General features: G+C 46.1%; 1 protein-coding gene across 2 annotated transcripts in view; it reads right to left on the reverse strand.

Moving 5' to 3' along the window:
• Positions 1–23,200, reverse strand: part of USP43 (ubiquitin specific peptidase 43) — a 62,279-nt gene that overhangs the window by 27,781 nt on the left and 11,298 nt on the right. For both annotated transcript variants that reach the window (XM_060134263.1, XM_060134262.1), the window contains exons 2-7: positions 22,812–22,943; positions 14,969–15,072; positions 6,610–6,702; positions 4,525–4,660; positions 2,310–2,445; positions 883–1,018 (exon numbers count right to left, since the gene is read on the reverse strand). In XM_060134263.1, the coding sequence (XP_059990246.1) occupies positions 883–1,018; positions 2,310–2,445; positions 4,525–4,660; positions 6,610–6,702; positions 14,969–15,072; positions 22,812–22,943 (737 nt within the window). The remainder of the gene's footprint in view (positions 1–882; positions 1,019–2,309; positions 2,446–4,524; positions 4,661–6,609; positions 6,703–14,968; positions 15,073–22,811; positions 22,944–23,200) is intronic.

The following is a 23,200-nucleotide window of genomic DNA, read 5'->3' on the forward strand; positions in this document are numbered from 1 at the left end:
TTTCCTTTTCTGTAATTACCTCTCCAATCAATATATACATGAGAATTTATGGCGGGAGTAAAAAAATTGATTATTTAAAATAAAAAGAAAGCGAAGTAGCAGTCAGCCCAGGCTTAGTAGTAAATAATTCATTCACTCCTTACTAATATGAAATACACCATTTTTATCATCTAACAAATACTGAAGTATGCTTGACCTGTTCCGTGTCATTGATTTAAGTGTATACTCTTCCGCCTATATCACAATATTTTAATAATTAAAACTTTATTCTGTTTTACTAGAAAAATCCCTCTTCCTTCTTTCTCCTGCCCCCAATATTTTCTGGCTACTCTTACGAGTTTGTTCTTCCAGGTAAATTTTACAAACATTTTATCCATCTAAAATTTTTTCATTGGAGTAATATCTTTTACACATTTTATTTGCATTCTGTAAGAAAGCTATCTGGTTTTGTATATTTGTTATGCAACCTGAACTCTTTCATTAGTTCTAATTATTTTCAAGTTCTTGGTTTTCTCGATAGAAAATAATATAATTTGCAAATAGTGGTCATTTTACCTCCTCTTTCCAATAGCCAGTTTCTTTTTCCTTTGTCTTACTGCACTGCCTAGGCCTTACAGCACATGGTGAGAGCAAAAATCATTGTTCCTAAAACCAATAGGGAAACCTCCGATGCTCAATTGTTAAGGACAATGTTAGCCATCTGCTGAAGGCCGTTATTTCTGATCCTCTCGATCAGGAAGTACCTTACTCCCTGCTCCTTGTTGATCAACTTTGAGAATGGATATTTATTTTTTTTCAAATTAGAATTATTCTAGCGCAAATTCCAAGTACATGTTGACACAACCCAGACATCATGTAAAAGAAGGATGAAGTTAAACATACCTGCTGGCCTGCTGGCCTGAGCCCACCAAATTACAGAAGAGGATTAGCACCGTGGTCTCACTGTGGACGGGCAGGGATAATCGCTGACCCTCGCAGACTGCCAAGCGTGGGGAGATGGGTAGACCAGATGGACAAGCTGAAGGGCGAGAATTACATTTGTGTTCTTAAAGGAGCTGCTGCGCTGGGTCAGAACCCTGGCTTCTAGCCCCTCTTCTCTTTGACCATCCATTAACCACCCTTGGGAGACACTGGAGGGCTTCAGGGGAAGTGATATTAAGGTTCATGGCACTTGTTCCATCAGGCACCTGGCATAAGATGATATCCATGGTAGTGAATTTGCTGTTGTGGTCAGCCAATTTTAAAGTATAGGCAGGGATTTTAATTAATACTTTTCAAAGCCAATCTGAAAAATACACCAAAATGATTTTCGTTGCTTGTATGCTTTGATCAGAGAGCTGTAGAGTATCCGCTCTCTTAGAACGCCAACGTAAGGGGTACAGAGAGAAGGTAAGAATCTTTATTGTTGAGGAAGTAGAGGAACTGGACCATCCTCAATTTCCAATCAGCTCTGAAATTTTCCTTTGAAAGCACAGATGTGTCCTGTGATTGAATTTGAAATGAGGGCTATTTCACTGAGTTATCACATAATCAGGGCCTGTCGATGTCCTGTTCCAGGCCCAGAGTCTCTCTGATGACTCAGAGCCACTGCAGACACTTGGTTCCCACAGCCTGCCTGCCACCTAGGCTGGCCGAGGATATGGTCAGGGCATAGGATTCATCTGGGGTATGTGTGTAACAGTGGCACAAGGTCCTCTAAATATAAGCCTTACTGACTGGCTAATTGGACCAAAATGGATACTGACCTACAACGAAAGGCTGTCAGAAACTGACCATCTTTGCCTATCCAAAGTTTAGGAAAAGTTAACATAGGGAAGCGGGACTGTTAACAAAAAGTCATTTAGTAATCTCTTTGGCCATCTATGCTCCAGTTTGTAACAGTTTTACTTCAAGCACTGACCTTGAACCATAAGAGTCCTGAAGACAAAGATTACCCCAGCACCTATTCTGAACAATGGTTCTCAGAACGTGGTCCCAGGACCAGCAGCGTCAGCATCACCTGGGAACTTGCTAGACGTGTAATTTCTCAGGCCCCACCCCTGGCCTACGGAGTCAAAAACACTGTGGGCAGGGCTCAGAAATCTGTTTAAACAAGACCTCCAGGTGACTCTGATACTAAGGTTTCAGGAACCCCTGTCTTAGTTGATTAACTTTTATAATCAACCATCTGTACAACAAATATCGGAGAAGATAAGCCTGATATTTCCAAGTACTAAAATGAAGTGTCTTTTGCCTTAGCACCCAATGAGTATCCTCTCAAACCTATGACTCATAATATCCAAATAACATTATGCAAAGCACTCTTGTACCTGAGAGCATCTCCTGGCCAGGTGACGGAGGGGCTTGGAAGGCATACACATTATCTCCCTCTGCAATAGTATTCAAGTCCTCTTCATCAAAGAAAGACCGCTGGAGTCCAGTGGGATGAAGTTCAACCAAGATCACCTGGAATGAGGAGGATCACTTTCCCTCTAGTTTCTCAAACGGAACTAAACAAACACATCATGCCTTTATTGATTTATTTATAAGTCTTTTTTTTTAATATTTATTTATTTATTTTTGGCTACGTTGGGTCTTCGTTGCTGCGCGCGGGCTTTCTCTAGTTGTGGCAAGCGGGGGCTACTCTTCGTTGCGGTGCGCGGGCTTCTCATGGCGGTGGCTTCTCTTGTTGCGGAGCACGGGCTCTAGGTGCGCGGGCTTCAGTAGTTGTGGCACGTGGGCTCAGTAGTTGTGGCTCGCAGGCTCTAGAGCGCACGCTCAGTAGTTGTGGTGCACAGGCTTAGTTGCTCTGTGGCATGTGGGATCTTCCCAGACCAGGGATAGAACCCGTGTCCCCTGCACTGGCAGGCGGATTCTTAACCACTGTGCCACCAGGGAAGTCCCCTATAAGTCTTTTTTTTTTTTTAATTTATTTTTGGCTGTGTTGGGTCTTCATTGCTGTGCGTGGGCTTTCTCTAGTTGCGGCGAGCGGGGGCTACTCTTTGTTGTGGTGCGCGGGCTTCTCATTGTGGTGGATTCTCTTATTGCAGAGCATGGGCTCTAGGCACACGGGCTTCAGTAGTTGTGGCACGCAGGCTCAGCAGTTGTGGCTCGGGGTTTTGAAGCACAGGCTCAGTAGTTGTGGCACCCGGGCTTAGCTGCTCCGTGGCATGTGGGATCTTCCTGGACCAGGGCTCAAACCCATGTCCCCTGCATTGGCAGGCAGATTCTTAACCACTGCACCACCAGGGAAGTCCCCATCATGCCTTTTAAATTCCTGACAGTCCTTTTACTCTCTTAAAGTTTCAAACTCTCCCTCTCTTAGACTTCTCCCCTTTTGATCTTTTATTACTGCTATTTTTTCCCCCAAGACTCTCTCTCACCCACTGTCCTACTCTCTCCCTCACTATAGATTCCCATATAGCACTTTGGGTTTACAAAGCAAGATACACACATTTTTTTTTCCCGAGTTGAGATCCTCATTAAAATGGTGAGAGAGGTCAAAGGGATTGACTGGGTGGGGGCAGGAAGGAGTCCACTGGGGTGATGGAAAGCCTCAATAATCGTGGTGGTTACACGTATGTACACGCATGCAAAAATTCAAGTTATAACCCTAAGACATGCACACTTTCTTGTACCTATGTTATTCCTTAACAAAAAGGTTAAAAATACTCTTTAATTAGAAAACAATCCCACGAGGTCATCAGGGAAGTGTAAAATTTCCATTTTACAGTTAAAGAAACAGAGACCAATTACTTTGTCCAAGTTCAGAAAACTAGAAGGAACTGAATCACAATTAGAACCCCACTGCGAGCCCTTCTCATCATACTGCATTGCTTTTCACCACCATCACTTCTACCCTGTCCTTTCATGGGGGTCCCTGTTAGGAGTCTGCCCTCCAAAGTCAAGTGAATCCAAACTCTTTACCAAGATGCTAAAAAAAAAAAAAAAAAAAATTGGAGCACGTCCATCCCACTCTCTTCCAAATTGCCTCTCTCATATACACACCACAAGTTCCTTCAGTAGTTCCTTATATTTCATTTATTGTCCCTTCAGTCTCCTGGCTTATATTCTCGGGAGTGAAAGTATAGAATAGTGGTTGTGAAATCAAACCATCTGCGTTTGATTTCAAATCCTGGCCCAGCCACTTACCAGCTGTGTGACCTCGGGTAAGTCACTCACCTTCTCGGTGCTTGCTGCTAAAATGAGGATAATTGTAATATCTACCTCACAGGATGGTGGTGAGGAGTAAATTAGCTATAAAGTTCATAGAATGGTACTCAGCACTTAGTAGGCCCTACTGAGAGTCAGCTATTGTTGAAATGATGATGATTGATTGTAAGATAAAGGTGGTATCCTTTTCTGGTTATTTTGTGAAAATGCAGGGAGAGGTCAAGGCCCCGTCAGCACAGACACCAGGGACTATTAATCAAACAGAAACTCAGGAGTCACTCAGGAATCACCGCGAGTCAGAAATTAACCTAAACACCCTAGACAGCCGGCCCAGTTAGCATCCATCAATCCCATCACCAGGCCCCATCACACCTCATCCACAGGGATGCCACCTTCCTCTGCAACCATCTTCCTCAGGGCTGCCACCGTGCTGAGGATTGGCACGGCCAGGCCAACCCGCAGGGACCGCTGGCTCTTAGAGGGGAAGACCAAGGTGACGCTCAAGAATCTGGAAAATAGGAAGGAGGCCACATCCTTAAAGGACTGACATGGATTGTTGCCACCATCACTGATAATGGATCAAGTTCAGCACTTAGGCAAAATCTCTGCTTCCTGGTCGGGTCATTGCCCTTTAAGTATTCTGCCACCAGGTGGCAGTGGAGAGCCAAATCTCCAAGGGTCTCAGCTGAGTGTACTTTTCCAGCAAGTTAAAAATAAAAGATATTTGATTAAGAATCACAATACAGACCTTCCTCAACCTATGATGGGATTACATCCCGACAAACCCATTCACTGTAAATTGAAAACATCTTAAATCGAAAATACATTTAATAAAACTAAACTACCGAACATCACAGCTTAGCCCCGCCTACCTTGAACGTGCTCAGAACACTTACATTAGGCTACAGTTGGACCAGATCATATAACACAAAGCTTCCGTGCTAATAAAGCGTTGAATCGCTCATGTAATTTATTGAATACTACATGGAAAGTGAAAAACAGTGATTTTAAGTGTATCGGTTGTTTACCCTCGTGATCACCAGGCTGGACTGGGAGCTGTGGTGCTTCCCTGCCCAGCCTCACAAGAGAGGACCACACCTCATACCGCTCATCTGGGAAAAGATCAAAATTCAAAATGTGAAGCACCGTCTCTACTGAATGCTCATCACTTTCGTACCATTGTAAAGTCAAAATATTGTATACCAAACCATCATAAGTCAGGGACCATCTGTACAGATCTATATAGTCTCCAGGTTCTGTTTGTTAAATAGATAATCTTAAGCAAAAAGAAACTCGAAGTCTGAGAAGTAGAGCAGTCAAGCTTCTTCCAGGACAACTCAACACTGTTGATGAGACTCTCCTGAAGTTCTCCCTTGGTGATTGGATACAGCCCTTCTGCCCCCCAACCTCTCTGGACTCTCTCTGGTTCTACTTCCTACTACCCCCAGCAGCACACCAGGGCTCACCCCTCCAGCTCCTGTTTCCCCAGCTCTATACTGCAGTAATTATCTAATTCATACAACTAGTTAGCCGAACTGGGACTTGAACCCAGGCAGTCTGGCCCCAGAGTCAGTGGTCCTAACCACTGTGCTACGCTGCATCAGGCCAGGTATCACAGCTCATATCTATCAGTAGCCATCATCTGATGATAGGATAAGCCAGTGTTATATCTGTGGCACAGACAGTCAGCAGCACAGGAATTCAGAGCAGAAAGGGGGATTAAGTTGCCAGGAAAGGCTTTACAAAGCCGTCATGTCTTCACTGCATCCTAAAGATGGAGGATGCCAACAGACAGAGGGCAAGAGAAATGGTTTTTACAAAGGTGAGGAACCCAGGGAAGAAATGCCAGCTTCCATGACAGTGAAGGCGCCCCATATAGTTCGCTAAAATTCCATGAGACTGACACGGGCCATTGCCTTAACAGTCACTGCCAAGCCCTGGACTTCTGGGATGCTTGCACTATATGCTTCTTACTTTTGCAGTGACTACACCTCCTACCCAACCCTGCCTCCTCTTTTCTTTTTTTTCCTCATATCTCCCAACAACCCTTTTCCTTTTTCTTTGCTCCTTAAATAAACTTTTTCCTACACCTTCACTAAGAGGAAAAAGGATTTGGAAATAAAGCAGGGCAAAGCAGAGGGTGACAGATTTTCTCCAGTTCGCCCCTGTCTGATTGAGTGGTACCAACTGGCTGGTGCCGGCTTCTGAATGGGCTAAAGATGTAAGCCTGATAAACAGGGCTGATAAACAAACAGGGCTGATAAACAAAAGCATGTTTATAATTCCTTCTTCGGCTAAAGAAGGGACTCTGTAACCTTTCACGTTCATTGTCCCATTCAATCCTTGAATGTCCCCAAGCTGCAAAGCTTGGCTGGGAAGCAAAGGAGAAAATGCAGCTCCAAGCCCAAAAGATTCCCAAGGATGGAAGTCAAGTTCACGGGCATGATGCTCACGTACCTCGTCTGTCGCAAGGGGATAGGCAGTGACACACACAGGAAAGGATCGAAGGTGTTGCTCTGTTTCAGGCAGTGGGGACAGGTCAAGGAAGATCTGTGAGGGTAGAGGATACACATGAAAGTTTAATCACACTGAACCGTTTGGCGGTTCCTCAAAAAGTTAATTAGAGAGCCACCACTGCGATTCCACTCCGAGATCTGTACCACAAAGAACTGAAAACAGGTATTCAAACCCTTGTACACAGAGGTTCATGGCAGCATTCTTCACAATAGTCAAAGGGTGGATACAACTCAAGTGTCCATCAATGGGTAAACGGGTAAACAAAATGTGTTACAGACACACGATGATTATTATTCAGCCACGAGGTCCTGACACTTGCTACATGAATGAACCTCGAAAACATCATGTGAGTAAAAGAAGCCGGGCACCGAAGGCCACACATTTATGATTCCAATTATGTGAAAAATCCAGAGTGGGTAAAGCCATAGGGACGGAAAGCAGATTGGCGGTTGCCAGGTGCTGAGAAGAGAGAGGCCTGGCGAGTGACTGCTTCATGGGTACCAGGTTTTCTTCTGGGGGTGACGAAAATGGTTAGGAACCAGAAAAAACTGGTGGTTGCACACCATGGTGGGTGTACATTCCGCTGAATTGCACACTTAAAAGGGTTAATTTTATGTTATGTGACTCATCTCAATTTCTTAAAAAGGATAAAGTTTAGTCCCATGTATGAGTGCACTGAGTATGGGAAGGGAGGCTGTAACCCCTCCAAATAGAAAGATACTGTGACAGCTTTCAAGCTCAAAGGTCTCAGCCTCACTGGGCCCCAGAATCACATAGGATGCTTTTTTTCAAATGCAGAGGTCCAGGCCCCACTCCTCGAGATTCTGTTTCAAGGGAAGCAGGGAGAGAGAGGCACAGGCATCAGAATGTTAAAAGCTCCCCTGGTGACTCTAGTGTTCAACCAGGCGGAGAAGCACTGATGCAATCCACCTGCCTCATTGTACGGCTAAAGGAAACAAAGTTCAGAAAATAGCAGCTAGTAGTAACAGCTAACGGTGAAAGAATTTACTAAAAACTGGGCACTGTGCATGGATTAACCCGTGTGCTAGCCATAAGAACCAGGATGATCCCCATTTTACAGAAGAAAAAACGGAAACACAGAGAGGTTAAGTCACTTGCCCAAGGACACACAGCTCTTAAGTGGCAGAGCTGGCTCAGGTTCCAGAGCCCATGGCCATCATCATGTCGTGAGTACAAGTAGATCCACATAGTTTATTTATATTCTTTAAGCTCTTTGAAATTTAACACTCCCGTATTTAGCATGCATCTCTGAGAGGGAAAGGCGAGTTTTATATTCCACCCGGGTGCTCTTATTTTATTTCCTTCATCATATAATGCTCCATATTCTTCCAAGATATAAGGGGTTTCTGGATGCTACATTCCTTCTCCTAAAATCTACATGAATTTCCTTGGGAATAGGGGAGCATACTCCGCCACAGGTCCTGCTCTCAGCACTGGACAGCCCTAGGGTAAGTCAGCAAGAAAACCGGAGCTGGGATCAGAATCAGGTTTCCTGAATCTCGACAGAAAGCACCAGTCCTGCTGGATTGGTTTTCCGTTGAGCAGACAAAATAGAAAAAGCCAGGGCCCAGCAAGAACCCCTGAGGTTTTCAGGGTGTTGTCCCAGGCAACCCTAAGTGCTCTGCTCATAGCAAGTAGGCTTTCCTGGATACAAGTTAACAGAATGCCAACCATGATTTTAGAAAACAGAACCGAGTACAGACTGGAGTATTTAATGTTCAATCACTCTCTGGTAAATTTCCCTCTGGGAAAACCATCGCAATATTTTGGTAAAAAGAAGGCATCAGACATCAAGCTCCCACCAGCAGGGGGACCTGCCATTTGTGGGGGCCCCTCTGCCACCCCAGCTTCTCTCCCTCCCCTCTCCTCCCCTCACCCATCACGTACCGTGGCGTAACATAGGCCTGAAACATGTATTTTTGTCCCTGGGAAATTTCCAAATCCCTGTTTCATATTTAAGTGAACAAATGAGAAGGAATATTTTTCTTTGACTTATTCATTTTTTCTTTAAAGCTACTAAAACTAAGCGAGGCTGCATCTTTCTTGCAGATACATCATAGTCAACTGATTCAGGGATATGGCCTTTAGATTCAGCCATGAATCTCTGGCAGGGAGCAAGAGATGTGTAGTTTGGCGAAATCACAGAACGGTCTAATTTTGTATTTAAAGGATGGGGGAAATGTATTGTTTTCATAATAAACCACAGAGAGGACATGAAATGCACCTGTTCCTCAAAGGATGAGAAATGAGGAAAGTGAGTGCGACCAACAGATCAGGGGGAAGGGCAGTGTCACTTTCACAGAAAACTCCAGATGTTACCAGCCTCCACCTACACTCAAATGTGGCCTGGGGGTCCTTTCGTCCTTGCCATCTCCCCCAGAGTTTCACAGTCCTGTCCTACTATCTCCCAGGTACTCACAGAGCAAAGAGACAGAAAATCACCCCAATGCCTTTCAATGTTCACTTGCCCATCTCCCTAAGCTATTTCATCCTCCTTGTCAAATTGTTTCTGTTCCAAAGCCAACCTCTCACCTGCTGCTGAAACTCAGAACTGCTCTTTGCTCTCCACTGGTTACAAATGTCCTGAAATGGCACTGCTCGTTTCACATTCTGGCCTCTCACTGCTGCTGAATATACGTCTGACACCTCCAACCTGGCCAGCTTCACCTGCTCGCTGGCTGGCGAGACGGATGTCCAAGTCGGCAAGGTACTTATGGTGACGCACGAGCAAGATGTCACCTCTCCAAGATCTGTTCTGAGGAAGCCTTCCAAAACATACTCTGCCTAAAAGGGAATGCTGCCTGTAACGGGGACCAGATTAGGCTTTCTGTGAATAAAAGCTATGAATGCTGTGAAGAGATGAACACACACACACACACACACACACACGCACACGCACACGCACAATCCCACCTGCAGCCCAAACTCCAACGTTGCAACAATCCTTGGCTATTAAACTTGCAGATGTTTTCAGGCTGTGGTAATAATCATATAGAATAACGAATTATTTGTCCTCTAGTTTATAACCTCCAGCACCCCAGTACTATTCTTCCTTCTCTCCTCCAGCCAAAGGCAAAAACTCAGCCCCCTGAAAAGGAGGACAAGGGAGATGGAGGGAGAATCTCGGTGAACAGGGATCTCTGAATTAACCCATAATAACATTTCCAGCTTTCAATTTCATAAAGGCCGATGCCAGGGCGGCCCTCCATCCCAGGCAACCTCCCCCCGAGGAAAAGAGGCTGAAGAGGGTCCAGGACAGCAAGTATCACCCTCAGGGGCTCCAGTGTGGAGCTGATGCCCACTGACGGCTACAGAAAATCACTTTTCAGACCTCAAAAGTCCTAGCCTAGGTGGACGTCTCTAACTATATTTTTTCTTAACTCTGCTGCAGGCAGAAAGCAGCTATTTTTAGCTGTCACCAGTCTTTTTTTCCAGCATGAATATCTTGCTTCTTACTCATCATTCTATAGTAATCGACAAAGGGTCCTTGCGGTCCTTAGTCTCAGATCAGCTCAAAAGTCACTTCTTCATGAATCCTCCCCTGACTCACGCCTTATGATACTGTGATTTATAATAAGAAATATACAATTGGTCTCCAACAGTTATTCCAGACACAGAGCTCCTACAGCTTTTGGAATTTCCTAAGTGATAAGAGCAAGAATGAAGGTAAAAGGAGCATCTTTTGCTATTCATAACAAACCCCATCCCATCACATCTGAGTTTATGCTAATGAGGTGATACCTGGAAAGCCCCCAGAGAAAACCACAGGAGGGGGGCTGGTTGCCAGAGGGACGAAGCATGGGATTAGAGGGCTCCACCCCTACCTCCTGGGAAAAAAAGAAGGGGGTCAGAGGTTGAGTTAACCACGTATGGCCAATAATTGGATCAATCATGCCTACATAATGTTGCTTCCATAAAAACCCCAGCAGAAGGGGCTGGGAGAGCTTCCAGGTTGGTGACCGTGGGGAGGTGCTGGGAGGGCGGTGCACCCAGCGAGGGGTGCAGAACCTTGCCCCTTCCCACAGACCTTGCTCTATGAATCTCCCATCTGGCTGTTCCTGAGTTATAGCCTTTCCAAATCAACTGGTAACCTGGTAAGTAAACGTTTTTCCTGAGTTCTGTGAGCCACTCTAGCAAATCATTGAACCTGAGGAGGGGGCCGTGGAAACCTCCAATTTATAGCCAGTCGGTCAGCAGCGCAGGTGACGACCCGGGACTTGCAGTTGGTGTCCGGCGGGCAGGCAGTCCGCTGGGACTGAGCCCTTAACCTGCGGGGTCCGTGCCCGCTCTAAATAGGTAGTGCCAGGATTGAGCTAAATTGTAGGACACTCAGTTGGCGTCCAGAGAGAATCGCAGAATTGCGTAGTGTGGGAAAAACACCCACACATCTGGGGTCAGAAGGATTGTGAGTGTGGAAGTAGTCAAGAGTAATGCAAAGGGAAACGAGGTTTTTTCCGCTTTCGCATCCATAACACGCACTTCAAAGCTCCCTCCATTTTTCCATCAAAGCACGTGCCAGTTATACAACTATGTAAAAACCCAGAAGTCACCCTAGATGCTCATTGTTTCCTTGGTCCCTCCGCCCCTGACCCTTAAACCCGCTGGCAAGTCCTGTTGACTCTGTTCCCCACCAGCCCACGTCCCTCCATCTCCATCACTACCTCATGGTCCAGCCACCACCATTCTCCCACTGAGAGAACAGCACATCACCTGCTGCTCCAGCTCCCAGCCCTGCCTCCCTTCATCACCAAAACAACAGCCAATTTCTTTCTTTTTTCTTCTTTTTTGTTTTGGCCACACTGCAGGGCACGTGGGATCAGATCCCCGACCAGGGATCGGCCCTGTGCCACCTGCAATGGAAGTGCGGAGTCTTAACCACTGGACCGCCAGGGAGGTCCCCACCAGCCAATTGCTTAGATGGAAAATTAGACCACACCCTGCCTTGAACTTTGCAGTGGTTCCCTTTGCCCCTGAGGCTACAACCCACACGACCAGGTGCGCGCCCACCTGTCCAGCCTCACCTCCCACCCCTCACTACTCGATGGCCCTCTGTTCCTTGAACTTGCCTGGATCACTCCCACCCCAGACCCTTTGCTGCTTTTCCTGCCTGGAATACCCTGTCCCCAGGTATTTCAACGGCTGGCTCCTTGTCACTCAGTTCTCAGCTCAAATGTCCCCTCTGCAAAGAAGCCCGGCCTGAACACCTTATCTAAGGTTAGCTGCCTACCCCGCCTCCCAGGTGACATTCATCATCATCGCAAATTGTTGCATGTGTATTATGTGTGTATTCTCTAACACCTCCCCCAGTAGAATCTGAGCTCCTTGAGAACAGGGGCTGACTCCTTTCACAGCTCAATTCCCAGCACCTAGAAGAGGACCTGGCACGTAGTAGGTATGGATTAAATACCCAGAGAATAAAGGGATCTGCTTGGTTAGTATTTCCTCTTGTGGGCAAGGAGTTACACCCTTCGTTGTAGCCACTGGACCAAGCGCAGTATCAGATGCTCAAGGATGTGCAAGAAGGAAAAGAGGATGTGTGGACAAGAAGGGAAGAAGGTAGAGAGAATGAGTGAGTGGAGAAAGATCTATGGTACGGAGACACAGAGGAGGGGCACCTGAAGCCAATCACGGTGACCCTTCCCCAAGCTCTAACCTGCCCTTGCCTTATGCCTCCCCCTCCCTCCTTCTAGATTTTCTTCTCCCTCCTCCTCTATTGTTTTCCTCTGTCTCCTTATTTTGCTTTCAAACAGCCTCTGCTTTGAGTACCTGGAGATAAGACAGATGCCCTGCAAGCAGCTTTCATGGCTAAAAGGTGAGTTAGTAGACACGAAATCTAGGTTTCCTCCATGTAAATCTCGTAGTGCATCACCACTTCTCTTAGGAAATCAGTGGGCATTTCTTTTTTTTTTGGGGGGGGATTTTATTTTATTTATTAATTTTTTTTATTTTTTAACACCTTTATTGGTATATAATTGCTTTACAATGGTGTGTTAGTTTCTGCTTTACAACAAAGTGAATCAGTTATACATATGTTCCCGTATCTCTTCCCTCTTGTGTCTCCCTCCCTCCCACCCTCCCTATCCCACCCCTCTAGGTGGTCACAAAGCACCGAGCTGATCTCCCTGGGCTATGCGGCTGCTTCCAGTGGGCATTTCTTCATGGACAACGATGAGACAGGGGTTCATCCAGAAGAGATCTGAATTACCCAATGTGGTAAGCAAGCCAGGGCAGGAGGGGAGTGCCCCAGGGTCACTGTGGCTGTCATTCAAGGTCGTTTGAGGTCCTTCTCCCCGCTGGGGCAGGGTGAGGGAACTTCTCAAGTGCCATGGATTTTCCGTTCCAGTGGGAAAGCAGCTTTGGCATTCTTCCAAAGTGTTTCCGAAACTACTTGCTCTTCCTAAATAAATAATCACCTCAAAGACAGTGATCACGTCCAAATTATATTATGGACGATCCATGAATATAACATAAATCCTAAATGAGCACAATTGCTGGGCAATTTTAAGTCATCTTCTCCTTTCTAAATACAAAGAATACAAATCTCCCAAAAGTATGGAAGTAAACGGCTGTAAGTGAATTCTAGAAGGCTGAATAATCGTTGCTTTGTTTGAAGTAAATAAGAGATAAAAAACCAACAGGAAGCTTATGAAAAAGACAACAGGGCAAAGGAAAGAGAAGAGCATGCAGAAGACTCAGAGAAAAGCCCACCTTTGAAAGTGATTTAATGCAACATCCAAAAGAAAAATATAAAAAAATGTTTTGGGGCTTCCCTGGTGGCGCAGTGGTTGAGAGTCCGCCTGCCGATGCAGGGGACGCAGGTTCGTGCCCCGGTCCGGGAGGATCCCACATGCCGCGGAGCGGCTGCGCCCGTGAGCCATGGCCGCTGAGCCTGTGCGTCCGGAGCCTGTGCTCCGCAACGGGAGAGGCCACAGCAGTGAGAGGCCCGTGTACCGCAAAAAAAAAAAAAAAAAAAAAAAAAAAAACGTTTTGGTATCCATAATGGAGAACAGGAAGGCAAAGCTTTTGTGCATGAAGTAACAGCAGAACCTCACAGGAAAAGAACAAGGTCAGATGGAAGAGCCACCCAAGAGGAAGAATTACAAAGAAGCAGAAAGAGATTTAGCAAAGGTCAAATCCTGCTTCTGCCATTTACTATGTGTCCTCGCGAAATGCCTGACCCCAGATTGTACCTCATCTCCTTGGGCTATTCTAAGTTAAATCAAAAACTATCTGGGCGAACATATATGTAACCAGTGGCTTCCCCTCAATCTTGATCACTGCGCTCATTCCCACCTTGAAGCGGATGTCACTCTCATTGAATACGTTCCCACCCTTTTCAACCCTATTCATCCTGCAGAGCCCGTGGAAAGGCATACCTCCTCCGAGAAGCCCCGGGGGTTAGTGCTTTCATTACAACATTGTCATTCTTGAAAATATTCTGCCTTATGTGAATCTCTGAACTGTCATATATAAAAGCCCAAAGAGAACATATACTTTCTGAAGTCAGAGTCTATATAATTATATATCTTTTATATCCTCCATTATGCTGGGAAATCTTGAACTCGAAATAATGTGTGAAACTTGGCTCTCTGGCAATAAAGAACAAACCAGAAAGATCTCATCCACTTCTCAATGATGGCCTGCTGGGGAGATCCTGGCCTCCACATTCATACTCTGGAGAACCATGCTTGCATCACCTCTCCTTCAAGGGGGGGATGGAAGGCCCAGGAGACAGCAAGAAAGAAAAGAAATACTGAGGGGGCTTCCCTGGTGGCACAGTGGTTAAGAATCCACCTGCCAACGCAGGGGACACGGGTTCAAGCCACGGTCCAGGAAGATCCCACATGCCGTGGAGCAACTAAGCCCGTGCATCACAACTACTGAGCCTGCGCTCTAGAGCCCGCGAGCCACAAGTACTGAAGCCCGCGTGCCTAGAGCCCGTGCTCCGCAACAAGAGAAGCCGCCGCAATGAGAAGCCCACGCACCGCAATGAAGAGTCGCCCCCGCTCACCGCAACTAGAGAAAGCCCGTGCGCAGCAACGAAGACCCAACGCAGCCAAAAATAAAATAAAAAACACAAAAAAATGAAATACTGAGGGTCAGAGACAATAGAAGTTAGTGGTTAATTGGGACTTATAATGGGAGAGAGAAGGGTGTTTATGGTTTCTGTTGTTTTGTAATCTCGGGGTAAACCTGGCAAAGGGAGGTTAGTTACCAGCATAGGAGTTTGCTGAGCCCTTAAGGACAGATTCTAAACACACTCCCCCCCCTTTCTTACCTGTACTGTGCTTGAAAGTGGCTTTGCACAAAGCTTTGGCCTAGAGGAAGCTGAGCTGAGGGCGACAGGAGGTCCTCGGAGGTCTTCCTGGCTTCAGGCTGAAGCTGCAAAGAAATGAGAGGAAGCAAGATCAGATGTGCCTCTCATCACTCCACTGCGTTCAGACCAGCGAACCTACACCTCCTCCTGGGTCCTCAGCACCATTCTATGGACCTAAACCTGCAGAACCAGGACCTTCCATGTTGTCTTACCGTAATCCGCCTCTCCTTCAATCCCTGGACCTCCCCAATTCCGAGAGACAGAGACAGACAGAGAGAGAGGAGAGAGAGACAGCGGGAGAGAGACTATGAGAGTGTGTGTGTGTGCGTGTGAGCGCTGAAAGAGCATGAACCTTGGTGGAGAACCCCGTTCTTTACCTCCATCCTTCTAGGCCCCCTGTGTCTAGATGCCTTCTGTACATTTCACTTGGGTGAGCTGCCATCACTTCAAATACATCCACACCAAATCTGCCCATCTTCCACCTGCTAAGCTGTTTCTGTCCACATTTTCCAGGGAGCCAGTCTTCACACGAGCATTCTCTTTCTCAGACAGACCAGGTTTGCACCTTAGAATAATGGATGCCTGAGCCTCCTCCCTCCACAATCTGTCCTATTGTATCCTTCTCTACATTCCCTTACGTATAAGTGTCCTGTTGCTGCTGTAACAAACGACCACAAACTAGTGGCTTGAAACAACAGAAATGTGTCCCCTCACAGGTCTCGAGACTGGACATCCAAAATCAGCATCACGGAGCCGAAACCAAGGTGTCAGCAAGGCCGCACTCCCTCTGGAGGTTCTGGGGGAAAGTACGTTCCTTGCCTCTTCTACCTTCTGGTAGCTGCGGGAATTCCATGGCTTACGGCCACATCACATCTGTCTTTAAGGCCGGCAAAGAGCCAGGAGAAAGGACCACAGGGGAAGTGTTTGGGGAGAAATGTACTGATGTCAGAAATTTAATTTTAAATGCATCCAAAAAAAAAGATGAGAAAAAGATGGAGTGATGAGTGGACAGACTGATGGATAGGTAGATAAATACATGATAAAGCAATTTTAGTAAAATGTAAATTATAGAATCTAGGTGGTGGGTAGGAGATATTCGCTGTATAAGGAATTCAACTTTTCCATGTTTGAAATTTTTCATAATAAAATTTTGGTACAAATAAGAGTGACAAATACTAAGAAGAGTCAGTCCCACTATTTCATTAAACCCAATTTGACCAGAATACGGGATGTACAAAGGGGAGTAGAAAACAGAGCTAGAGAGGGAGTCTGGTACCATGTTGGATGGGGCCTTAAATGTCCTAAAGAAGATTCCTGGTTCAGTAAACAGCATAGTACCAGGGTTAAGGGTTAGACGCTGGAGTCAGACTGCTGGGGTTCAAATCCCTGCACTGGTACTTAGCTGTGAGAGTTTCTCAACCTCTGATCCAGCTAAATCAATTACTTAAACCCTTTGTTCCATGGTTTTCCAATTTCATAAAGGGGTAATGAACGATAGTACCAATGTGCTAGGGATATTTTGAGATGAAAAGAGTTAATGTATATAAAACACTTAGAATAGGGCCTGGCACACAGCAAGCACTGTATAAGTGTTTGCTGTTGTTACACGAAGGGGAGTGTCTAGTGGGTTTTGAACCTAAGCGGTGGCTACATGCACAGAGACACGCTATAACCTGACAGGCGTGGGCACAGGAGGGGGCGTCTGGAGTTAGGACACAAATCATGAGGCTCAAGGGTCCGGGTGCCAACAGGGTGAACTAGAGTAGGAGCCATGAAAATAAAAAGGAGGTAGGAACTCAATCAAGACACCCTGTGCGCATAGCTCCTAACTGAGCACCTGCTGGGGAAGGAAACGGAGACAGAGGGAGGGAGACACAGGGCCAGCTCCAAGCTTCCAGTCTGATGCCTGGAGAACCACTTTCCGTTAACAGAAGAGGGAAAGGCAAAAGGAGAAGTGGGTCAGGGGAGGAGGGGAGGGCAAGCCAAGTTCGAGGCAGAGACACCTACGGCAGGTAACTGAAGGGCTCGGAGGAGAGAGAGAACTTGGGTACAGAGCGGACACTGGCATCTGGGCCTGCTCAGGATTGACCCTTCTTCTTTGGGAGTAGCCTCAGTCCATGGGGAGGTGGGGGAGGCTCTTTCCTCGGGGGTCCTGTCCTCCCTTACCAAGAGACAGGCAGGCACATGACCCAAGCTAGACGGATGAGATGTTCCTGCCCTGCGTGTCAACCATGGGCAGAGTGACCCAAAGCCTGCAGACACCGACTCTAGTGTCCAGGCTGGAGGATTGAGCTGTTCCTGCCGCTGAGACACCCTCACCCCAGAGCTGTCTGGTTCTTGATGGTTCCAAGCCTGGTCTTCAGCCTCCCCTTCGATTCTGCACACTCCCCCTTGGCCTTCCAACTAATCCCCTTCTTGTTTGAGTCATCTGGTTGGCTGCCGTTCCTCGCAACCAAAGACCTCACAATGATCCGGGCTGCTTCTGCACCCAGACGATAAGGCAGCACGCGTGGAGAGAGGCTGTGGACGTGACCATCCAAGGATGGGTATGGAAAGTGAAAATCCCAGACAAGGCTGGGTAAGAGGCAGCAGAGGGTCACTCACAAAGCATGGGCTATCAGGTGAGACCCGGCTGGCGCTACCCTGCTAACCAAGTGACCCTAAAACCCTCCCTGAGCCTGATTCCACATCTAAAAGGAATCGGACTATTACATCCACCTCATGGAGCCATCATTTGAACCAAAAAAGATGTGGGTATCCTGCCTGGCACACAGTAGGTGCTTAATAAATGTTAGCTTCCTGGTCCTCTCCCCACCCTCACCCCTTTCTTAATTCTGCAAGAGTGGCGTTTCCTGTACGATAAACTACCCAAAAGGTTGCTAGTGTCACAGTGTCTACAGGATAGTAAAAAGAGGCCCTATTCACCAGACAAAAACATTTATCGTTGCATTAACAGAGAAGAAAGCGGTCCTTATGTTTTCTATTCTAGTTTCAAATAAATCGAACTACATGGCTTTCATATGTTTTGAAACAGAAATAACCTCAGAAAGAAAAATTGTTCAGAGTTACACAGGGGACAGTCCCTTTCCTTCTTGGAAACAGAAAATCAAGTTTGTGCCAAATAGTCCAATAGCTCTGCTCTTTCACCTTCAAGCGTTCACAGCCAGGCCTCCACAGGCAGCCCGATTTTCTAAGAGTGAATTTCAGGAGAGGTTTTGACCCCAGACAGAGAAAAAGATCTTTTCTGGTTTCAATCAGATCAAATGAAGAGTGGGCCAAGCTCCTCTCTTCGACCAACAAGCACCCCTGGTCTTGCTGGGTTGTGGTGCCCTCCTGACACCCTTAGCCATTAAAGGAACAGAAAGCAGCCAGCGTGGCTGAGAACGATGAGCAAGGGGCAGAGGGGCCTGAAACCAGGTGGAGTGATTGGTGGGCCAGTCAGGTAGGGCCCCGTCAGCCACGTAGGAGCCCGGATTCTGTTGTAAGTGCAACAGGAAGCCACCAGGGGAATTTAAGCAGGACAGTGACGTGATCTTATTTCCTTTCTGAAAAGATCACTCTGGCTGCAGCGTGGAGAACATATACATATAGTAGCGGGGCACATTGGAAATTGGAAGACCAATTAGGGCTGCTTTTATGTGGGTTTTGAAGTTGTTATGGATTATTGGCTTAAATAAACTCAAAGGCGTCTTAAAGAAAGGTTTGGGGGTGGTGAACTGTGGTTGGGAGCAAAGGCTCCAGAGCAGAGGTTCTCAATGGGGAAACGCTTTTCCCTCCCCCCACCAGGGGACATTTGGCCATGTCTGGAGACATTTTTGCTTATCAATCACAGTTAGGGGTACCACTGGCGTCTGGTAGGTAGAGGGGCGTTACAAATGCTACAACGCACAGGGCAACACCCCTCCCAGTAAAGAATTACCCAGCTCCAATGTCAAACGTGCTGAGGCTAAGAAGCCCTGTTCTAGAGTTGAATTTTCTAGATCTGGATCCTTGCTCTCCCACTGACTTGCTGTGTGACTTAGGGCAAGTTACTTAACCTCTCTGTGCTCTTCCTCATCCTTAAGTCCAAAGCCTTTTCCTGCCACAAAGGCACAAAAGAGGAAGACTGAAAGGTAATTGGGAAGGCTGTTTATCCCTCCTACTTTCCAGGTAGGAAGCACTGCTTGGCACAGGACAAAAAGCTTGTTGTTGGTGGTTTTTTTTTTTTTTTTTTGGCCACGCCACACGGCTTATGGGATCTCAGTTCCCTGACCAGGGACTGAACCCGGGCCATGGCAGTGAAAGACTGGAATGCTAACCACTAGGCAACCAGGAAACTCCCAAGAAGACTTTTCTAGATGCAGCCAGAAGGAAGAGGCACCCAGGTCTCCTCCCTCCCTCTGGTGGGAAACAGAAGGCACAAGAAACTCGGGATAAGGAAAGGGATCCAGCACACTGGCTTTGAAATAGACAGACTCAGGTTTGATTCTCTTTCCACAGGTAGAAGTTGAAGGACCTTGGACAATTTAACCTAAATTTCCATTAACTGTAATATATGAATTAACCTTATTATGAGTTACTTATTATTATCCTTATTATGAGTTATCAAATATTAAAGCATGATAACTACTTAATTTATTCAACCATTCAGGGGTTTTATTGAGTGTCTCCTATGCATCAGCGAAATAAGTCACGAAAAGCATCACATGAAATGTCTGGCATGTAACACACTTCAATAAACAGTATCTCTTTTTTTTTTTTTTTTTTTGAGGTATGCGGGCCTCTCACTGTTGTGGCCTCTCCCATTGCGGAGCACAGGCTCCTGACGCGCAGACTCAGTGGCCATGGCTCACGGGCCCAGCCGCTCCGCGGCATGTGGGATCCTCCCGGACCGGGGCATGCACCCGTGTCCCCTGCATCAGCAGGCGGACTCCCAACCACTGCGCCACCAGGGAAGCCCCATCTCTCTCTTTTTAATACATCATTCTGATTTCAAAATGTGTTCATGCTAAGATTATGGAATACAGTGTAGTGACACGTTTGTCATCTCAGCATTCCTTTCCAACGTGCCCCAGCTCTACAGAAACCTTCCTTACCCATGCGATTTGGGTGGAGTTCACCCCACAGGCATGGGACCCATGTGCCCAATCAGAATATTCCATCCTGCTGGCCACCTGCCCAGGAGTGGACATGTGAGCCACGCTAAGACAATCGGACTCTTGCCTGGGCTTTTTCTGGAATCCCAAGTGAAAAAGGCTCTGTGAGCATAGCAGGGGCCCCTCCTGCCAGTAGATGGGCAGAGTCAGTCTGAGAATGAAGAGAAAGACAAGAGATAAGGAGACCTTGGATTCAGCCTTACCTGAAGCTGGATCAACCCTTGGACTCCCAAGTTCTAAAAGACAATAAATGCACTCTCCTTAAGTTGGACCAAGTTGCAACTAAAAGGGTCTGAGTTAGATAAACAGAAAATCATCGTACGTATAAGAAAAATCACCCACAATCCCACAACCCAGAGAAACCACCATAACCTTTAAGTGTCTGGTCCTCCCAGGTTCTGTTTAGTGAAGTTTTTGCTTTGTTTCGTTTGTGTGTTTTGGGGGCGAACGGAGTGGTTCTTTTTATTTTTCTATCTTTTTGGCATGCGGGATCTTAGTTCCCCAACCAGGGATCGAACCTGTGCCCCTTGCAGTGGAAGGTGAAGTCTTAACCACTGGACTACTAGGGAAGTCCTGGGATGGTTCTTTTTAAGATAAGGAAACAGGCTTTCAAGCCAGATCTCCCTTGGATTTGAATCCTGACTCTACCTCTTCTTAAGCTGTGCTGCTTCAGGAAGGTTACACAGCCTCTCTGATTCTTGGTTTACCCATATATAAAATGGGGATAATAACTCTAACAACACCCCGCAAATGATAGTAGCTACTCATACCATGTATAACACTCCAAGATGTGCTCTGAGGAGTACAGAACACTGTACAATCATTATCTTCCCTGTTCCATGCATTGGGCAACCTGCTGTCTCAGACATGAGTACTCTTTCTGCAGCTCTGTCAAGCTCTTAGCTTCTACATTATATTGCTGTTTAAAAGAGGTCTATTCTTTATTCAAGACATATATGGCTATGCCCTGCTTTTCTTAAAGTTGCCGCTTGTCATTTTTAAAAGGGAAAGAAACAAAGACAACAGCTGGCTGTGTGGACAAGTTAAGAAAAAAAAATGACTCAGCTTCTTGAGCCATTTTATCTTTAAATAAACATCGTATGTATTTAAGGAGTGCAACATGACGATTTGATACACATCTACATGGTGAAATGATTACTTCAGTCAAGCCAATCAACATATCCACCTCCTCATGTAGTTACCTTTTATTATGTGTGGTGAGAGGGCCTGAAATCCACTCCCTTAGCAAATTTCCAGCACTCAGTATGGTATTATTAACTACAGTCCTCATGCTGCACATTGCGTATCTCGATTCATTCATCCTACAAACTGTGACTGCCATTCAATCTCCCCCCCATTTATTTATTCTTTTATTTTTTTAATTTATTTTATTGAATATAGTTGATTTACAATGCTGTGTTAATTTCTGCTGTACAGCAAAGTGATTCAGTTATACATATATGTCCATTCTTTTTCATATTCCTTTCCATTATGATTTTTCTCAGGATATAGAATATAGTTCCCTGTGCTCTACAGTAGGACCTTGTTGTTTATCCATCCTGTATAAACTAGTTTGCGTCTGCTAATCCCAAACGCCCAATACTTCCCTCCCCCAACCCCCTCCCCCTTGGCAACCACACGTCTGTTCTCTACGTCTGGGAGTCTGTTTCTGTTTCGTAGATAGGTCCATTTGTGTCACATTTTTCCATTCAAACTTTATTACTCTAGAATAATGGTCTCTGAGCAGATAATGTAAGGATGGGAAGGTAACGGGTGAAAGATTGAAACACTTCCAAAGGGCTTTTTAATTGATTCACGAGGGGGATGGAAAGAAAATGTCCAGAATTCAAACAAACAAACAAACAAAAAACAAGTACAGCAGTTCTTGTAGCTGCATCTGGCTCAGTTTTGAGACACATAAAAAGTAACATGCGACTGATTAATTACCAAAGCTTGTGAAACATTTTTTAAATTACAGCAGATTATTCATGGATATTGTTGTAATAATTCTGCTCACTCATGGAATCGTAACTTCACTCGTTTTTACTTTCTTAAGAGAGAGATAAAAGGATAGGATTAGAGTAGAACCCATCACTGATCTTTATTTAGCAAAGCCCATAGAGAACACAGCTGATTTATCAACTAGCGGTGGCTATGACGAATGATCGTAGGGCTTTCTTACTCCCAAAGGTTTGAGGTTTCATCCAAATCTGGGACTGCTGTGTGCCCACATGTCAAGATCATCCATCCTGTGTCTTGAAAAAAAAGATTGGGAATCGCTTGCTCTGTAGGATAAGTAACTGAAAAAGCAAGGGTGGAGTTAAAATGGAAGCATCTAAAACCAATAAGCAATGGCACCCATGGCCTCAGGTGACCAAACTTTTTTGACAAAAAGGAGATTTTTTTTTTCAAACTTTAAACCAAACAGAAACCCTATTCACCATGTCACTGGGATTAAAGAGGATGAGGAACTGCAATGGGAGGAAACGTCTGGTCTAAAACAAAAGGGGCAAAGAGGAAGAAGCAGGGAACGGTACTGTGTGAACAGCAGCCAGAATACGCAAACATCTACGGATCTGAATCTCAAGATTGAGTTTTGAAGAGCTGAGTAAACGCGCAAGGGGAAAAAAGAAAATCAAACACCACGTGTTGTTTCGAGGGCGACTGACCTTGTCGGACCCCAGCCCCCGGGCCGCGCCCTCCAAGTCCTCGTGCACACGATCCAGCAACCAGAGCAGGAACTCCAGGGCGTCGTGCTGGGAATTGCCTTGGAACTGAGAGCCATACTTGGAGACAGCGTTCTGAAAGGAACAGAAGAATGTTTACATTAGCCAAGACATGGAAGCAAACTAGGTGCCCATCAACGGACAATTGGGGACTTCCCCGGTGGCACAGTGGTTAAGAATCCGCCTGCCAATGCAGGGGACACGGGTTCGAGCCCTGGTCTGGGAAGATCCCACATGCCGCGGAGCAAGTAAGCCCGTGCGCCACAACTACTGAGCCTGAGCTCTAGAGCCCGCGAGCTACAACTACTGAGCTCGCGTGCCACAAGTACTGA

This window comes from Lagenorhynchus albirostris, chromosome 20 (genome assembly GCF_949774975.1).
Source record: "Lagenorhynchus albirostris chromosome 20, mLagAlb1.1, whole genome shotgun sequence".
Lineage (NCBI taxonomy): Eukaryota > Metazoa > Chordata > Mammalia > Artiodactyla > Delphinidae > Lagenorhynchus > Lagenorhynchus albirostris.